This window comes from Peromyscus leucopus, chromosome X (assembly GCF_004664715.2).
Source record: "Peromyscus leucopus breed LL Stock chromosome X, UCI_PerLeu_2.1, whole genome shotgun sequence".
NCBI lineage: Eukaryota > Metazoa > Chordata > Mammalia > Rodentia > Cricetidae > Peromyscus > Peromyscus leucopus.
The window spans coordinates 137,244,506-137,260,799 of NC_051083.1; the positions used below are offsets into that span (position 1 = coordinate 137,244,506).

The window sequence follows — 16,294 nt, forward strand, 5'->3', positions numbered from 1 at the left end:
TTTGGCCTCTGTGCATAAAAGGGGTGCACAGACTTATACATAGGTGAAAACACAACTATAAATAAATATTTTAAAAGAGTGGGAGACTAAAAAGGGAGCTGGGGAGATGGCTCAGTAGGTAAGAGTGTTTGCTGTCTAGGCACAAATACCTGAATTTAAATTCTCAACACCCACATAAAAAGCTCAGCATGACCATCTATAATCCCAGTACTGTCTGGGGTAAAGGCAAGAGGACTAGCAGGGCTTACTGGCCACCAGTATAGCTCTAGGTTCAGTGAGAGACCCTGTCTTGAGAAAGTAAGATAAAATGTGATAGGACAGGACACCTGGCCTCTGTGTTAGTGCATGACCGCACACATCTGTATACATGTATACATACAACACACAGAAAGAGACTAAGCTTTAAAAAAGAGTAAAGAGGCAAGCTATTAGGTCTGGAACTGGAACTCTTGTACCTACAGGTAGGCACATAAACTGGGAAAATCATATTGGGGTATCTCTCCACCGATTTTCATTAGAGTTACTTGCACAAGCACAGATGAGAGGTCATTTATTGGAGCAAGGGCAACTTACTAATGACTACACCACCCATTTAGCAATCATTAACTGCCAATAGACCTACAGGGAGGGTCAAATATATCCACAAAGAAATGCTGGGCTCAATCTTGTATAGGTCTTTTAGTATTTTTTTTTTTTTTTTTTGGTTTTTCGAGACAGGGTTTCTCTGTGTAGCTTTGCGCCTTTCCTGGAACTCACTTGGTAGACCAGGCTGGCCTCGAACTCACAGAGATCCGCCTGCCTCTGCCTCCCGAGTGCTGGGATTAAAGGCGTGCGCCACCACCGCCCGGCCCTAGTATTGTTTTTTAATGTCATAAAATAAAGTTTTAATTATTTGAGAGTAATTTAAAGACCTCATGCCTTTGTTATCCTACAAATATTCATGCATAAAATATTAAATTGAACCCAACACATCAAGTCAGAGGAGGAAGAACTAATGTCAGGCTGTTATTTGGGTACAAGCTGAAAATGGAGAGCAGGTATATATATATACTAGCCACATCCAGGGGTAGTCCTCAAGGACACTGGGAAGATGAGGAAGGTCTTCTCAATAAGCAGAGCTGTCAACATCTTGCCATTCATTTTTCTGGGGGAAAGAGGAAGTCTTATGTGGGAATGTATATAGCAGTGGGATGAGTTCACTGGCTTGCCCATGGGCACAGAAGGAAAAGGGTAGAAAGAGAGACAAGGAGGTCTTGCCCAGAAACTTGAGAGGTTATATCTTATAATATAGGTATGCTCTTCAAAAACTAAGTCATCTTAACTTACTGCTTCCTTTTTTTTTTTTTTTTTTTTTTTTTTTTCGAGACAGGGTTTCTTACTGCTTCCTTTCTAACTGAAATGACAATGAAGACTGAAGTAGTGTCATTTACTGAGTAATCTCAGATGAGTGAAAGTGTTGCAAAAGAGAAACTGCCTTGTTTTGCAGCTAAAATGTCCAAAATTCACATGACACTGTCATATGGCATTTATGTTGTAACATTGTTGAAAAGGTTGTAATTTGGAAATTAACTTAGAATGCCTGGCAACACAGATCTTCACACAAATTCCAGTTACTCTACAACAAACAATTCAGTAACACTATAGTCACTAGTGGGAAGACACCATGTAGCCATGACAAGGAAGCTCTGAGGTAATTTTGAAACTATCTGTTTATGTGGAAAATAAAACAGTTTCAAGACAATTATGCTATCTTCATCACAAACAGTGAAAAAAATTAATGTATTCACATTTTCTTAGAAAGATACAAATAATCTCTGGAAGGAACAGCGATTGTTTCTAGGAAGGAGGAAATTGGTTGGCTACAAGATGGAGTGAGAAGGAAATTGCCTTCATAGGCTAACTTTACTCACCATACCTTCTAAATTATGTACTATGTGTTTGAATTACTTTAAGAAAATAATTTAGAGGCTGGGTGGTGGTGGTGGTGGTGGTGGTGGTGGTGGTGGTGGTGGTGGTGCACGCCTTTAATCCTAGCACTAAGGAGGCAGAAGCAGGCAGATTTCTGTGAGTTTGAGGCCAGCCTAGTCTATAGAGCTAGTTCCAGGACAGCCAGGACTACACAAAGAAACCCTGTCTCGAAAAATAAATAAATGAATAAATAAATAAAAGAAAATAATTTAGCAAAGTAATATATTAAGTAGAACTTAAAAACCTAGAACACACCACTTCACAGAAAAATGCACTGTCTGGGTTAGATTCCTGACTCTTTTACTAATAGCTGGGTAACTTTGGATTCTTAACCTTCTTGCACTTCTGTTTCTTCAACTGTAAAATGAGGATGGTAACAGAATGACTTTACTGGGTTGCAAGCTTAATATAATACTTAAAAGCACTTGGTAAATGTGGGCTATGGTTACTATGCCTCTGTATAGCTCTGTGTTGGGAGTGGTGACATACTAACAATACTGAAAGATGCCTCTAAAAAATACTCAGCATTCAAAGCCTCATGTATCCCTCCATTTTTATGTCACAATGATTAATTTCTATTCAGAAAAATGGAAGTCTACTGTTCCCACCAAGCTCTCAAAACCACATTCTTTCCTACAACTGGCAAGATGGAATTTTCTGACATGAGTAGAAATCCTAGTCAAGTTGGCAGCCTAAATACTTACATGGATCTCCTCCTCTCTCACTCCTTAGTCTATCTGTTTGGATCTTTTGAGACAGGGTCTCCTTATGTATCCCAAGGTGGGCTGGAATCACAATCCTCCTGACTCAGACTTCCAAACACAAAGATTATAGGCACAGACTACCACACCCAGGTTTTCAGAGCAAAGTGGGGATAAGAAAAAGAACACACACTTTCCATATCACCCACAGAGAAAACATTAAACATCACCAGGGATAAGAGATTTCATTCAATAACTCTCTAGAAGACAGAAAGTAGGCAAACGAATAGTTATTGATCACTCAAGTCCTTAGCTGAGAAGGAGGGTCATACTGCTCCACAGATCATCAGCCTGAGGTCAGAAATCCAAGAAGGGAGTCATGGATTGGAAACACATATTCAAAAGCTGTGACTCTGTGGATCAGCTCAAGGCAAGAAGGCAGAAAGGCCAGGTCAGCTGGACCCAGACCAGAACTATCCCAGAGGACAGCTTTTCTTGTCTCATTGGCCAGAACTGCAGAAGATAGCCACACAACCATCTCAAGCTGCAAAAAAGGCTGGAAAAATTAGAATTTGGTTGGACATCTTGCCATCTCAAGCAGTATCAAGGATCTAGAAAAAGTGTAACATTAGTTCAGCAACCAACTATAGCAAGATAAAAACCACTTACAGACTTTCACATTTTAGAATCCACCCACAGACAAATCTTGAAACTGTTATAAAGAACATATTGTAAATGCAAGCAATGTGACAAATTAAAATATATATGTAATAGAGGCTGAGAAGTTTAAAGAAATGGAGAAGAGTACCTAATCTTAGATTGTCCCCTTAGAAAGCTGAGCATCAAAGGTAGTATCTGCACTGCTTGGACAGCTACTCAAAAAATGTATAATTTTCTTTCTTTCTTTTTTTGTTTTGTTTTTGAGACATGGTTTCTCTGTGTAGCCCTGGCTGTCCTGGAACTCACTCTGTAGACCAGGCTGGCCTTGAACTCACAGAGATCCACCTGCCTCTGCCTCCCAAGTGCTGGGATTAAAGGCATGTGCCATCACCTTCCAGCTATAATTTGCTTTATTGTGACTACATATCTTTGATTTGTTGTTGTTGATTTTTATTTTTTCGAGACAGGGTTTCTCTGTGTAGCTTTGTGCCTTTCCTGGAACTCACTTGGTAGCCCAGGCTGGTCTCGAACTCACAGAGATCCACCTGGCTCTGCCTCCCAAGTGCTGGGATTAAAGGCGTGTGCCACCACCGCCCAGCTGTTGTTGATTTTTTTTAAAGATTATTTATTATGTATATAGTGTTTGCCTTCAGGCCAGAAGAGGGCACCAGATCTCATTACAGATGGTTGTGAGCCACCATGTGGTTGCTGGGAATTGAACTCAGGACCTCTGGAAGAGCAGCCAGTGCTCTTAACCTCTGAGTCATCTCTCCAACCCCCTCTTTGATTTGTTTAATTAAAAAAATCAGTAAATTCAGTCCAGGTGACCCAGCTATTGTTCTCCACTTATGCCTAGGACCAGAGGCTGGTGTCAGGGGTCAATAACCCTGTACCTGGGGTATTATTTTTCTTATACATAAGTGGTTTCACTCACCTGGTCTGTTGAAATTACAGTCAAAGTACCTCTAGACAATTTGGCCTTTTAAAAATTGTAAACATGATCGAAGGGCATAGACCTATCTATGAATAGCAAAACTAATTTTGAAAGAGAAGTGAGAAATATCAGTCTAACCACTTTCAAAATGTATTATATAGTTTCAATAAAGTCTTATTTATAACTAGGTATGGTAGCACATACCTGTAAACCTAGCACATACGAGGTTGGGGCAAGAGGATAAGTCTGAGGGCAACCTGGAACACAAAGTGATTTTGCAGGAATCCTGGGCTACAAAACAAGACCTGGTATTGTGTTGTCTTCTTCAATTCTATTTTAACTAACGCCTGGAGTCTAAGGTTTATAATTTTATTGCAAATGGTTTCTAAACATTATTTTTTTGCCTTCAAATATTGGTCACAAAGTAGAGGCAAGAGTTTAATTTTAATCAGCTAGGCCTGGTGGTATAGGTTTGTAATCTCAATTCTCAGGAGGCTGAGACAAGGAGGGCTGCCAAGAGTTTGAAGTCTGCCTAGGCTATATAGTGAGACTCTATTTAAAAAATAAAACAGAACAAACAACAAAAACTGCCAGGCATAGTAGGATTAAAGGTATGCCTTTAATTCCAGCACTCTGGAGGCAGAGTCAGGCAGATCTCTTTTGAGTTTGAGGCCATCCTAGTTTACATAGTGAGTTCTAGGCCAGCTAAGGCTACATAGTAAGACCATATCTTAAAAAACAACAACAACAAATAAACAAATAATAAGAATAAAGAGAAATAGTTTAATTTAATGAATGATGTTTCATACACAATCTCAACACTGGTCTAATGGCTATGCAGGAACCAAGAGCCAAGTATTTGGAAATACAGTTTGGTGTTCCAGGTGGAATGGAGCTGCTTGTGTTTCCTGTTTTATTTCAGTGAAATAAGAAGCCTATGCATGTGTCCAGAGTGCACTGGGCAGATAAAGCAAATCAGCCAAGGACGTTAAAACATGTGGCCTTTGGATTGATATATTTATTTAGTGCCTGAGAAACAAAGCTCTAGTTAATGTATGATTTTAAGACAACACCTGCCAGAAAATCCTGATTCTTGGGCCTTCCTGTCTCCCCAGCTCTTATCATTTATAGTTAAATAATTCTAATCTCTATACTTCCTTAGGGAATTGTTGGTTTCATGGCTTCTCTAGCTTTTTTGTTTAGTTCCCGCCCCTCCCCCCCACAAAGTCAAACAGGTTATGTCCATGTGAAGGGTGGGTACTTGTGGACATCAGATGGGCCCAGCCAGGGGTCTACACAAAGCTGGCAGGTGGTGTTAAGGAGCTCCCAAGCTCTTCTGTATTTAGGGTCACTCATCTCCCTGGACTGGGCATTCTAAGTTCTCCATGTGGAAGCAGCTGGCAGAGAGCCTAACAGTAAGTTGAACAAATGTTTGTTCATTCCTGTGCTCACTAGTTTACTGTCACTTGTTCTGAAGCCAATTAGTTTAAATAAGAAAGTCAGAGTTGCCCCTGCTCTAATCACCCCCACTACCTCTGCCCCTATCCCTGCCAAGTTATTTTCATCTATTTTTTTTTATTTCAACTTCCTTTGAGAAACTGTCTCTGCCCTTTGAACTGTGCTGCAGATGTTTCCTCTGAAGGAGGTGTAGGGGGCTGTGAAGCACTGCAGAGTGCCCAGAATTGCTGAAGCATGCATTTTGTAGAATCCAGGATGTAAGGGGCAATCAGGACTCTAGGCAAAATAGAACAGCCTACGAAGAAGACACTAAGGTTCAATGCCATACATTTCATGTAGAATAGCAGAAAGCAAGTCTTGGCTGAGTCAATAGGGAGCATGGTCAATGAGTCTGCTCCTGATTATCATTCTATCAAAGAAACAGCTCCTTCTTGGGTCTGATTGTCTCATTTGAGAAGGGGATATTTCCATTTAAGGTCTGTGTTTTCAGAGAATGTATACTAGAAAATAAATTGTCATTTTCAAATTATTTAGTCTTTGCCCCAGTTTTCTCAGTACCTAGTATGGTCTCTTAGTTTTCTTCCTTCCCTGTCCTTCACTTCCAGGATATTTATGACTTTTATTTTTCAAAACCTGGAAGACTTAGATACCTTACAGATAGGAATCTGGTTTTATTGTAGCCACAGAGGCTTAAGTAGACTAGAGTTTTACCACATTTCTGCTCTTTGCTCTTTATTTGCTAACCTTAAATAAGACACTGAACTAGAACACCAGGGACAGATGTTTCTTTCAGCAGTCATGACATTTGGGGGGTCTGATAATTCCTTGCTTTAAAAAATTAAATCCGTCTAGTTGTGACAATTAAAAATGTCCTGAAGTGTGCCTTGCTGGCTTAAGCCTATAATCCCACCACTCTGGAGGCTGAGGCAGGAGAACTGCCAGGAGTTCAAAGCCAGTCAGGACAATAAATACAGTGAGTTACAAGCTAGCCTGAACTACAGGGTGAGACCTTGTCTCAAAACAACAAACAAAAAGCAAAATGTCTTCCTACTTGCCAGCAGGAGAGATAAAATTTGCTGACATTTAATTGGTACACAGGTTCTTCTCCTAAGCACTGAATTGCTCTGTCAGGGTTACTAAAAGAGTACTGTGGGTGTGGAGCATAGACAGGCAAGATTAAATAACTGTATTTCCAAAACTGGCTGGGGGAGGGAAAATGACACCAGAGGTGAGGAAAAGGAAACAAAGCTCCAGAATTGAGGAACCAAAATACAAGTGTCATAACATGGATTTTTTTCTTACCAATTCTTTACTTTTTTCTTTTTCTTTTCCCTTCATCTAAAAAAGTGATCAAAACATATAACAGGGTTTTTTGCTCAAGATACCATTCCTACAAGGTTTTTGTACTTATTTTTCTCACTTTCACCTAGTATCATCTTTGAACATTTTGTTTAAGTAACATATGTTGTTTAACCAGCTTGTCACAAAGCCAGCTTTGCTGTATCACAAGCAGCTCCATAAATCTCCCAGGAGAAGGGTCTAGAGAGTAGAGGGAGCAGGGTAAGTAGGTGGGTCAGCATTATAACCTACTGAATTTGGGGGCGGGGGGAGACATGCTACACAGAATATAATCATAACCTCCTCTGGGGGCCTCTCTGACACCAGAGATTAATAGCTATTTACTGTTTAACACTGGAAATATGAAGTCTACCCTAATTTACAAGGTAGCACAAGGGGACCTGCTGAAATGAAATGCAGAGGGACACTGAGTGAGCTTTTTAGAGCACGAAGTTGGGTTTCATAATAATATCTGTGAGACTGAACACAAACGCTCACCAACCAGGCAGATCTTCTCTTGGATGTGTTCCTTAAAGTCTTCTATTTTTCTTCTTAAAGTCTTTCTGTTACTCGACTTTCATCCATGAGCAAGTTTTCTTTGACCTCAGTAAGCATTGGGTCCTGGCCGGCCTCTCGGGATTTTCACCCAAGAAGGCTGCCCCAGGCAACTATCCACCACACCCAGATCTCAGCATGAACCCTGCCCAAAGCTAAGGCCTCCACCCTAGGGACAGGACTCTCAAGATCAGGCCATTCCGGGCAGACCGCCTAGGAACAAGGCTACGGATAGGACAAATCCAGAAGCAGACGGAAAGGCCTAGAGCCAAGATCCAATCCCAACCCCGAGGACCCCAGGGGTCCCTCTAACCTCAGGTCGGTTGCGCTTCTGTAGCAAGTGCTCCAGGTAGAGGTCCGAGAGCGCGGTGCGCATGCTGTTGCCACTCTCTCCTTTGCTCGACTTGAGCGTCATCTCGCAGGAGCAGGGACACCGAGACGCTGGAGTGGTAGAGCCTTGAGCCCGGGAACCGCAAACCGAGTTACTGCGGCCTGCTCGGAGGCGTGGGAGACTGGGGCGGCCGAGGTGGCGCGGGCAGTGGAGGAGGAAGAGACCTAGAGCTGCGCCAGCCACAACCCTGCAGGCTCGGAGCCAGAAGGGACGGGTATAGCATTACCCACGCTCCGCCTACTTCCCGCCCTGGCCCGCCCATAAGCCCACCCACGCCTTGGCCTTCCTGGTGCCTAGCGATTGGAGAAGGAGTAGCTTAGAGCTGCTTGGAAGCTCCGCTCTTGCCACGCCTCTGCGGGCACTGACGAGATGCGCAGCCTGCATCCCTGAAAGATGGAATTCTGAGACTTCCATCTCGCTTTTACCCGCACGGCCTGTGAACTACCGGAGCAGATTCTGAAACGTTCAGCTACTGCATCTGCCGCCCCTTTACTACCCACGAGTTGCAACGAGCAGGCCCCTGGTTCCTGGCTGAAGCAACCCAGGAGTGGATTTTACATCCAGATAGCTCAGACCATCAGGAATCAGCCAGCTTCCCAATGGAGCCTAAAGAATGTAGGGGGTTGACAAGAGTCAAGGCTCTTAAATCAATGTGGTCACAAGGCCAATGCACCTTTCCAGGTTTAGACTTGTGAAAATGCCTTTATACTCCTGTGCTGCTGGTACCATCATTTACATTGGTGTTTGCTGTTCAGTGATGAAAGACGAGATTGCCCTCAAGAGCAAACTGGTTTTATTTACCTTAGGCCATCTCTCCCGCTGATTGCCCTCAAGAGCAAACTGGTTTTATTTACCTTAGGCCATCTCTCCTGCCGTTGATGCCACACAATTTCTAGGAATCAGCGAAAGCAAATGGAACAATCTTTAAGGATCAGAGTAAGATCCCTAAACATCCAAATGTCCTGGATAAGAATGAAAGGCTTTCTGAGCAAAATGAATGTCTACTGGGCCTACAGGCTCCTTGGGAACCCTGTCCTAAAACCCTGAGTTCACATGATTGATAACTTATACCCTACCCATATCCCTAGAGGAACTAGTTTTAGGTGAAGAGAGAATAAAAGAGGGGAGGGGAGAAGGGAGTAGGAGGGGAGATTGGTTCAGAGAAAGGGGATACATCGAACAATGTTACAGAATAGACAACCCTGTAACACACTTGTGCACATATACAAGGGTACTAAACAATAAAAATGGCTAGGTGAGGAAAGAGAGCCTTTCATTAACTGAAGCTGGAACTGGAAAAGATGAAATTGGAACCTTGCTTTATGTGATATCCAAATAGGGATGAACTTCAGTTGGTGTACTACCTAGCTAGCATGCTCAAACCAACAAAACAAAACCAAAAACCCTCGTAATACACACACTACTCAGTGCATGCCTATTAGTCCTAGCATTTGAGAGGTGGAGGTAAGAGGATCAGAAGTTCAAAGCCATCCTCAGTCACATAGTGAGTTTGAAGGCAGCCTAGGATACTAAGACCTTGTCTCCAAAAACAAAAACAAAAAATAAAGGAAAAAGAAGAACATTTTTTAAAAAACAAAACAAAAGAGAACCAGGCATAGTGGCACATATCTGTAATCTCAGTACTTGGGTGGCAAATACAGGAGGATCTTGAGTTTAAATCCAGCTTTACTACATGGTGAATTGAGGCCAACTTGTGCTGCATCAGACATTTTCTAAAACACAAACAAGCCCTAAACTATAAGGGAATGGGAAGATGACTCATTGACTAAGATTACTTTCTATTCAAGCATCAGGACCTGAGGTTTTTGTTTTATTCTGGTTCTCTAGTTTTTATTTTTTTAATTAAATTATTTTCTCATACATTACATACCTACTGCAGTTTCCTCTCCCTCCACTACTCGTAGTCCCCACCCTACCTCACTTCTCCCCCAGATCCACTCCTTCTCTATTTCTCTTAAAAAAACAAAAAATAAAAAAACAAACAAACAAAAAAAAAAACCACATCAGGTCTCCCAGAGATATCCACCGAATATGACCTAACACGTTACAATAAGACTAGGCACATAGCTTCACATCAAGGCTGCACAAGGCAATTCAGCAGGAGGAAACTGGCTCCAAAAAAGAAAAAGAAAAAGAGTCAGAGACAGCCCCACTCCAACTATTAGGAGTGCCACAAGAACACCAAGCTACATAATCATAACGTATATGCAGAGGACCTAGCTCAGACCCATACAGAGACTATTGTTTCAGTCTCTGTGAGCCCCTATGAGCCCTGGTTAGTTGATTCTGTGAGTGTGTTCTTGGGATATTTTTGACTCCTCTGCTTCTTACGATCCTTCCCACTCCCCTATTCTACAGGGTTCCCCTGGTTGCATCTAGTGTGTGACTGTGGGTCTCTGCATCTGCTCCCCTCAGTTGGGGATGATGCCTCTCTGAGGACAATTATCCTAGGCACTGATCTATGAGTATAGCAAAATATCACTAGGAATTATCTCATTGACTTTTTTTTTTTTTTTTTTTTTTTTTTGGTTTTTCGAGACAGGGTTTCTCTGTGTAGCTTTGTGCCTTTCCTGGATCTCACTCTGTAGACCAGGCTGGCCTCGAACTCACAGAGATCCGCCTGCCTCTGCCTCCCGAGTGCTGGGATTAAAGGCGTGCACCACCACCACCCGGCGACTTTTTTTTTTTTTTTTTTAATGCCAGTGATATTTGGTTCTATCCTGGGTCTCTGGGATAACCAGCCTCTGATTCCTAGCCATCCATGTAGTGTTATTATGGGCTCCCTCTCATGGTGTGGGTGGGCCTCAAGTTGGACCAGTCATTGTTTGGCCATTCCCGCAAGTTCTGTGCCACGATTACCCCAGTACATCTTTCAGGCAGAACAGATTCTAAGTCGAAGGTTTTGTGCTGGGTTGATGTTCAATCCCACTGATAAGAGCCTTGCCTTGTCATAGAAGATGGCTGGTTCAGGCTCCATATCCTTCATTACTAGGAGACTTCTCTAGGGTCACTCTTGTAGAATCTAGGGAGTTTCTACTGCGCTAGGTTTCTACATGGCTCCCCGAATACCCCCCAATTCCAGTCGTCTCTTCCAGTACTCTTTCCATCCATCACTCCCCTATCACCTGATCCTGCCTATTCACATCCCCACCTGCCCACAGTCCACCCTCAAAATCTATTCCATTTCCCCTTCTCAGGGAGATCCATGTATCTCCCCTTGAGCCTTTCTTATTACTTAGCTTCTCTGAGTCTGTGGATTGTAGCATGATTAGCCTTTACTTAACAGCTAATGTCCACTTATAAGTGAGTACATTGCATGTTTGTCTTTCTGGGTCTGGGTTACCTCACTCAGGATGAGTTTTTTCTAGTTCCATCCATTTGCCTGCAAATTTCATAATGTCATTACTTTTTAAACAGCTGAGTATATTCCATTGTGTAAATGCACCACATTTTCTTTATCTATTCTTTGGCTGAGGGACATTTAGGTTGTTTTTCAGTTTCTGGATATTATGAAAAAAAGCTGCTATGAACATAGTTGAGCAAGTAACCTCATGGTATGATGGAGCATCCTTTGGGTCTATGTCCAAGAGTGGTATAGCTGTGTAGCTAGAGTTTTCCTGCCTTGCCCACAGTCAGGACAAATCTCTGTCACCCACCAGTCCCCCAGCCACTCAGACCCAACCAAGTAAACACAGAGACTTATATTGCTTACAGACTGTATGGCCATGCAAGCTTCTTACTAACTGTTCTTATATCTTAAATTAATCCATTTCCATAAATCTATACCTTGCCACGTGGCTTGTGGCTTACCGGAGTCTTTACATCCTGCTTGTCATGGCGGTGGCTGGCAGTGTCTCTCTGCCTCAGCCTTCTGCTTCCCAGAATTCTCCTCTCTCCTTGTCCCACCTACTTCCTGCCTGGCCACTGGCCAATCAGTGTTTTATTTATTGACCAATCAGAGCAATTTGACATATAGACCATCCCACAGCATAGCTGGGTCTTGAGGTATATCAATTCCTAATTTTCAGAGGAACTGCAATATTGATTTTCATAGTGGCTGTACAAGTTTGCACTCCCACTAGCAATAGAGGAGTGATTCCCTTGCTCCACATTTTCTCCAACATGAGCTGTCACTTGTGTTTTTTTATACTTAGACATTCTGACAAGTGTTAAGATGGAATCTCAAGGTAGTTTTGATCTGCATATCCCTGATGATAAGGATGTTGAACAATAAGTGTTTCTCAGCAATTTGAGATTCCTCTGTTGAGAATTCTCTGTTTAGATCTGTACCCCATTTTTAATTAGATTGTTTGGTGATATCTAGTTTCTTGAGTTCTTTACAATTTTGGATATTAACCCTCTGACAGATGTGGAGTTGGTGAAAATCTTTTCCCATTCTGTAGGCTGCTGTTTTGTCCTATTGACAGTGGAGGACCTGAGTTGAATTCCCAGCATCCACTTAAAATGGTGGTCATGGCCACACATGCCTATAACCCCAGAGCTATAGGGATAAGATCTGTTGGCTGTCAGCATAGCTCCAGTTTCAGTGAGAGACCTTGTCTTAAGGAAATAGGGTGAAGAGTGATAGAACAGAACACATAGGTCATCCTCCTTTTTCTGTATATGCATGGTGTGTGTGTGAACCTACACATACATGGGTGTACTCACCTCTCTCTTTCTGTATGTCTCTCATATACACATGTAGACACACAAAAGAAAAATTAATAATAAATATAATGACAAAAAGGACTTGATGTACATTAGCAGAAAATATTTTCAATATGTAAAAGCAACAAAGGTTTCCTATCATGAATGTATAAAGATGTTGTGCAGCACTATCCTCTGAGCCAAACAGCTGCCATCTTCATTAATTCATCTGTGTCTGCTAGCAAAAGATCATCATAGATGGGTGTATTAACTGTATATCTTCCCTCATAGAAGGAGGGCACATGGGAGATCATAGGACGCTCACTTAAGTTTTCAGCCATTCTTCTCAACCAGTTGTACATAATTTTGTCCTAATTGTTCAAAGTCTTGGGGAATGACTAGTGTATATAAACTGAGGAAGATTAACAGAATGAAGCGCTATCTGTGCAGTTATGGAGAAGTCATCATTCATGTGGGATAAAGACTTTCCGGTGTGGGTGCTTTGCTCTAATCAGTAACCCTTCACCCATGCTCTATAAGTAAGCCCAATAAATTCTTTTGTTTCCCAGGAAGAGCATCCACAGACTACAACTTTGGTTTGTTACTGGGGCCTTAATAGGACTGGGAACAAAAGGACTACAAACTAACAAGAACAACAGTCCAGTAAAGAAATGGACAAAAGACATGAGTAAACATTTTACAATGGAGGAAACACACACACAGCCAGTGGCCTCCATATGCTCATATATTTGAATGTCTAGTCACCAGGGAGTGGAACTTTTTGATAGTATTAGAAGGATTAGGAAGGAAGTGTGGCCTTCCTGGAGTAGGTGCGGCCTTGTTGGAGGAAGTGTATCACTGGGGGTGGGCTTTGGGATTTTAAAAGCCAGGCTCAGTGCCACTCTCTATAGTTCTGTCTATGGATCAGGATATAGCTTTCGGCTACTGCTCCAACACCTGCCCACATGCTGCCATGCTCCCTGCCATAATGATAATGGGCTAAAACTCTGTGACTGTAAGCAAGCCCCCAATTAAATGCTTTCTTTCATAAGCGTTCCCTTGGTCATGGTGTCTCTTCACAGCAATAGAACAGTGACTAAGACAGCCAATATATATATGAAGATATGGATTGAATGCAAATTAAGATTATAATGAAATGCTGTTGCACTCCCCCATTCATTACCAAATTAAAAATTTAGCAGTATTAAATACTGGAGAGCATGTGAATCCACACAATTTGTTGAAAAAAATATTGTCTTAGTCACTGTTCTACTGTTGTGAAGAGACACCATGACCATAGCAACTCTTATTTTTTTCATAAATGTTCTTTTTTAAAAAAGGTTGTACTTATTTATTTTATGTATATGAGTGCTCTATCTGCATGTGCACCTTTATGGTGGAAGAGGGTATCAGATCCCACTATAGATGGTTGTGAGCCACCATGTGGTTGCTGGGAATTGAACTCAGGACCTCTGGAGCAGCCAGTGTTCTTAACCACTGAGCCATCTCTCTAGCCCCAATGTAGCAACTCTTATAAAAGAAAGCATTTAAGTGAAGTTTGTTTACAGTTCAGAGGTTTAGTCCATTGTCATTCATCATTGTGGGGAGCATGGCAACACTCAGACAGACATGGTGCTGAAGAAGTAGCTGAGAGTTCTACATCTGGAACCACTGAGGTGGCTTTTTACAGTAATAGGGAAAGGATAGTCTCATTGGGTAGTACTAGGCATACTAGGTACTCATATAAAAACAGAAACTGAGATTAACTAAAGGTGATGCAAATACTGAATCCACACTACTGTAGTTGGAAGAACTGAATACAGAGTGACTCCTTGAGCAAAAATCAGCTGATGTGCTTCCTGGGGCAAAGGTGAGAATGGAAAAGTACTGGAGGGCAAGGTGGCTGACTCAGAGCACAGGATAGGTGCTCACACAGCTGTCTTTCAACATTTCCATGCCTTTTATGGTTGGTCAGCTTCAGTTCAAGGTAGTCATTGTTCAGAATCTGCTCTTGCTCCTTGGAATTTATTGCTTCTTGGAATTTATGACAACTATTTGTTTTTCTTGATTCCTAGAACTGCCTTTAGGTATAGAAGTTCAGCTCAAAGTTCATGTGTGGAAAATTGTGACTTTCAAAGATATGAAATAATGAAATTGTAGTCATACTACAAAAAAATCAATTTCAAGTAGCTTGAGGACATAAACATAAAAGGCAAAATTGGAAACTTTCAGAAAAACAACGTTAGAATTCCTCCATGTCTTTGGTGGAGAAAAAGATTTTGTAAATACCAAGAGCAACAATTATCACATTAAATACTTCTCATTTAAAACATATCATGGGGTGGAGCACATACCTTTAATCCCAGCACTCAGCCACAGAGGCAGGTGAATCTATGAGTTCAAGGCCAACCTAGTCCTCAGAGTGTGTTCCAGGACAACCAGGGCTACACAGAGTAACCCTACATGGAAAAACAAAACAAAACAACAACAAAAATAAATAAAAAATAAAATAAAAATTAAAAAATCATGCCAATAGTGAAAATGTAATCTTCACATTAAATAAAAAAATTTCCCATATACATCATTGTGTGTGTATACACAAATTGCCTTATAAAAGATTAGTATATAGATTATAAAAGGAGTTCATACTGACCAATAAGCAAAAGTACTAATCTCAAAAATAAGCAAAGGGGCTGAGGGGGCAACTCAGTAGTTAAGAGCACTTGATGGTTTTGCAGAAGGCTGGGGTTTAATTACTAGAACCCACATGGTGGCCGGCAACCCTCTGCAACTCCAGTTCTAAGAGGTCTGTGGGGCATTTACCCACCACCCCCACAGCTTCCCAGAGTTTTCTTGAGTGCAAGCAGCAGGAAATATTAGATAGAAGGATTTATAACGGAGAATCTTGTGGAGATAAACAGATAGAAAATAAAGGATAGCCTCGAGAGGGCCTGGAACCTATTCCAACGAGCCCTGACTGTCTCTGCCCCAGGGTTTTTATAGAGATGCCAAGGGGTGGAGCAAAAGACCTCCTCCCCCAGCACAGCCAAGTGCAGACCATCTCAGACACTTGCACTCAGGCCCGTGGTCCTGATCATCCTCTATTCTGACCTGTTGGGTAAAGCCACAAGGAACCCAAAAACGGGCTCCCACAGGTCCCCCCTTCTTAATATATAAAAAAATAACTATTAATGGCTTACAGCAATCTCCATAGCTGTTACACCTCCCAGTATGGAGTAGAGGATGATATAGATGGCATTTCTCTTTTGAATTAGGTCCAAGGTGACTACAGCAGTCTTAGCTGCCTCAAGCCCTTTCTAAACCAGAAACTCTTAAGGCAACTACAAACTTAAAGAATCCCTTAGCTTCATCATTACAATTAACAGGTTAACATAAATATTGCTATACATAGTCACAATTCTCTCAATCTTACAGCTCAAAGCAAACTCTTAACAGAACCATTTGAATTAGCATATATGGTGCTATATATAGTTAATAATTTTCTCCGTCTTACAACTTTCATTTGAATTTTCTTGTTAACAGAACATAGGAAAAACTTCGATGTATTCACATCAAACTTAAACATTTCCTCAACTCCACAAAACCAGGGTGCCTTAATAT

The 16,294-nt window shown here is 41.6% G+C and overlaps 1 protein-coding gene across 3 annotated transcripts in view; it reads right to left on the bottom strand.

Annotated features, from left to right (window-relative positions):
* Positions 1–8,228, bottom strand: part of Mpp1 (membrane palmitoylated protein 1) — a 33,310-nt gene extending 25,082 nt beyond the window's left edge. The window contains exon 1 of one of the 3 annotated variants that reach the window (XM_028888513.2): positions 7,928–8,228. In XM_028888513.2, coding sequence (XP_028744346.1) covers positions 7,928–8,029 — 102 coding nt within the window. In that variant the 5' untranslated portion in view covers positions 8,030–8,228. Of the gene's footprint in view, positions 1–7,557; positions 7,737–7,927 lie in introns of those variants that run through there. The other 2 variants (XM_037199373.1, XM_037199372.1) reach the window with 2 other exon arrangements.
* Between the last annotated feature and the right edge of the window lie 8,066 nt (positions 8,229–16,294).